Below are 2,916 nucleotides of genomic sequence, written 5' to 3' on the forward strand. Positions count from 1 at the left end.
AAATTTCTGTTTTGTTTTTTACGAACAAAAATAATTCCTTTCTTTTTCTGCGCGCTATACCTTTGCTCGTGTTCATATTGATCGCCAAATGATACGGAATGTTTTGCCATCGGCGAACGATTTTATATGTGACACCCTTACCAGATGAAATATTCTACATCCCTTGTCATAAAAATATTTTCCTCAACAAGGAAGCGAAAGAAAAATTTCACTAATAAATTCAACGAATAAATCAAATAGTTTAATTACAAATATCACAAAAAAAATTGTTAAAAGACTTTTTTCAGATTTAGATAATTTGTATAAATTTATTACAGTACTTTTTTCTTTTTTCTTTTTTTGTTTCCTTTCCGTTTTTTTTAATGTCGATCGAAATTTGTTTTTTTATATGCATATTATTTTTAGGCTTTACCTGTTTGAAATACTAAAAAAGAATTGGAAAGCAAATATTCGAATAAAGATATTAACATTCGAAGATGTTACCATTAAGGTTGTCGTTGTTAATCATGGAGGTTAACAACAACATCGTCGGGTATGTCAAGATCGTCAAAAAAATTTTTCTGAGGGATACTCATTATTCGAGCGATCTTGTTGACTTATTGAGCTTTGACTGGCAGTGTGATGGTTTCAAATGCCAGCCAAAGTGCGTCCCAACTGCGGATTTCCTTCCGCTGAATCTATAATGAACATTTCTTAGATATGACTTCATTGAGTCAAACGATGTGAACAATTTGTTCCACTCCACATAAATATTCCGCAACATATTTTCAAGTGTATTCATTTCAAATAGGCAAATAAATGATAAAAACTCTGCCGAATTTGCAAAACTGAGAAACTCTACAGGATTTTCAGTGATTTCTTGGAACTGAGGAAGTTTTCATTCTGAGGTTTGTGCTGACAGGATTTCTTGTGTGCGGACAGTGACGATGATCGATAAAATTCATTTCCGCAACCGGGATGTTTGCATTGATAGCGAAATAGTTTATTGTGCGTTTGAAAATGTTTGTCATATTTGCCTTTGCCCCGTATGGTCGTCTGCCCGGTGGTAAAAACCGAACTATCTCGGGATTTCGTTCGGACGTAGCCTTAATTTCGGTAATCCGACAGGAAATTTTCATTATGATTTCCGGAGTTTTCCGACATTAATTAGTAAAATTGAACAATCGTTTATGCTTCAGAGGAATTGTAAGAATTTATTAATGATAAGCTAAGAGTGCCAAAATAGTTGCCAAGTAAAGTTCCCGAATGTTACATTATAGAACTGATACTACTGAAATTTCGACCAGTAGATATGTGTGTATATATCCCTTTGCACATCTTGATTAAAGATGAATGGAAAAATTCTCAAATAATAAAAATCAATGTACCTTAAAAGATGCACATGAATGATTTAAACTGTTGAAGATAGTGCTAAAGTTCAAAAAAGGGAAAGTAAAACGAATTCGGAAAAAAAATGTGACGGAAGTAAACGGATATATTCGGTTTCAAAACCGATGGAATTTCTTTTCACATTGTTCCTGATCATTTCATAAATCGGTATTAACATAATTTCTGTTATTCTTTTCTTTAAATATGCTGTGAGACGACTTATGAATTATGTGAAATGTTACTAAATGAATAATGATATTAGTAAATTTTGATCTCAGTGCTGCATTTCGGAATATAGGATTGATGGTTTATCCAACCCATTTGCCGAAAAAGACTCCTTTTTAAACTGATGAGTTGATCAATTTAAGTATCAAAATATTTATTTTTTAAATTTTACAACCTATTGTCAAAGTCATTATCTAATTGATCGGGCAGAATGCTGATGCAGCTCTAACCGACAACAATCCAGAATGACAAATTAATCCTCTCATGGAAAATTCACTAACGACATCATATTTGTATAAGCAAGATTTAAAGGCAATTGTTTATGATTAGAGTAAGCAAATTACCTCATCAAAGCGTTTATCAAAACTAGCTAAAGATATTTTTGATATTTTCGAAATTTTGTCAAGAAATGCAAGTATCCTTTAAATGTGCCAAAATTTCAATGGAAAATCTTTTTATATAAACCCTGAAATAATTCATGCAAGACTCATCGAATAGAAGCAACTTTTTTTTTCTCGAAAACATATTTTGTCGTATATTCTCCTCAATTTCAAGTAAAAGTTATATTTTTAATACACAAATTAGCTGTACCGTCAATCTTATTCAACAAGTTGATAACAAGCAGGTATAAAAAGAGACTCATTATCCGAGTGATTTTGTTGACCCAATGAACATTGACCGTGATGGTTTCGTATATCTGCCAAATATGCCTCAATTTGCGGATCTCCTTCTTTGGCCTAGAGTGAACATTTCCTAGATATCACCTCACTGAATCAAACGAACTGAGCAGTTAATGGCCATTTGGTTACATAGATCGAATGACGTACTTTTCTTTTTCATTCATTTTTCATTCTTCCTTTGTGCTAAAAAAACCGATGAAAGCGTAGAAAAGGATGCAATAGAACATTCGTTTCCCTATTGGCATTTTTTCAGTTTTTTTAATGCATCAATGATGGCCCTATTGTCACTATTGTCATCACCATTTCAATTCATCGGACTGCAAGGGCGCTAATTGCTTAAATTCTGTCACTCCGTTTATTACCGCGTCGGTAACTACCAAACACCAACCGCGAGAAATGATAAGCAGCTATTTACTGAGGTTAGAAAAATATTGCAGTAAGTATTGAATTTTGAATTGCTATTTCACTGTCACAAATGCTTTGCAATGCATTTTCACGTGAATAAATACGTTGCGAGACATCTTTTGCTAAATGGAAACTTTGTGGAACTTACGACTACCTCCGTGACATCGTTGCTGATGTATTCGTAGGGTACGGTTGCGAGGAAAGAGATAGCCACAATTTTCACATTGAGGTCTAGGTT

General features: G+C 33.3%; 1 protein-coding gene across 1 annotated transcript; it reads right to left on the reverse strand.

Annotated features, from left to right (window-relative positions):
- Positions 1-848: 848 nt before the first annotated feature.
- LOAG_14189 (hypothetical protein) lies at positions 849-1,118 on the reverse strand (the record flags this gene model as incomplete). Its single annotated transcript, XM_003149688.2, has 1 exon — positions 849-1,118. The coding sequence occupies one exon, from the start codon at positions 1,116-1,118 to the stop codon at positions 849-851; it is 270 nt and encodes an 89-aa protein (XP_003149736.2).
- Between the last annotated feature and the right edge of the window lie 1,798 nt (positions 1,119-2,916).

The sequence above is a fragment of the Loa loa genome (genome assembly GCF_000183805.2).
Source record: "Loa loa unplaced genomic scaffold supercont3.674, whole genome shotgun sequence".
Classification (NCBI taxonomy): Eukaryota; Metazoa; Nematoda; class Chromadorea; order Rhabditida; family Onchocercidae; genus Loa; species Loa loa.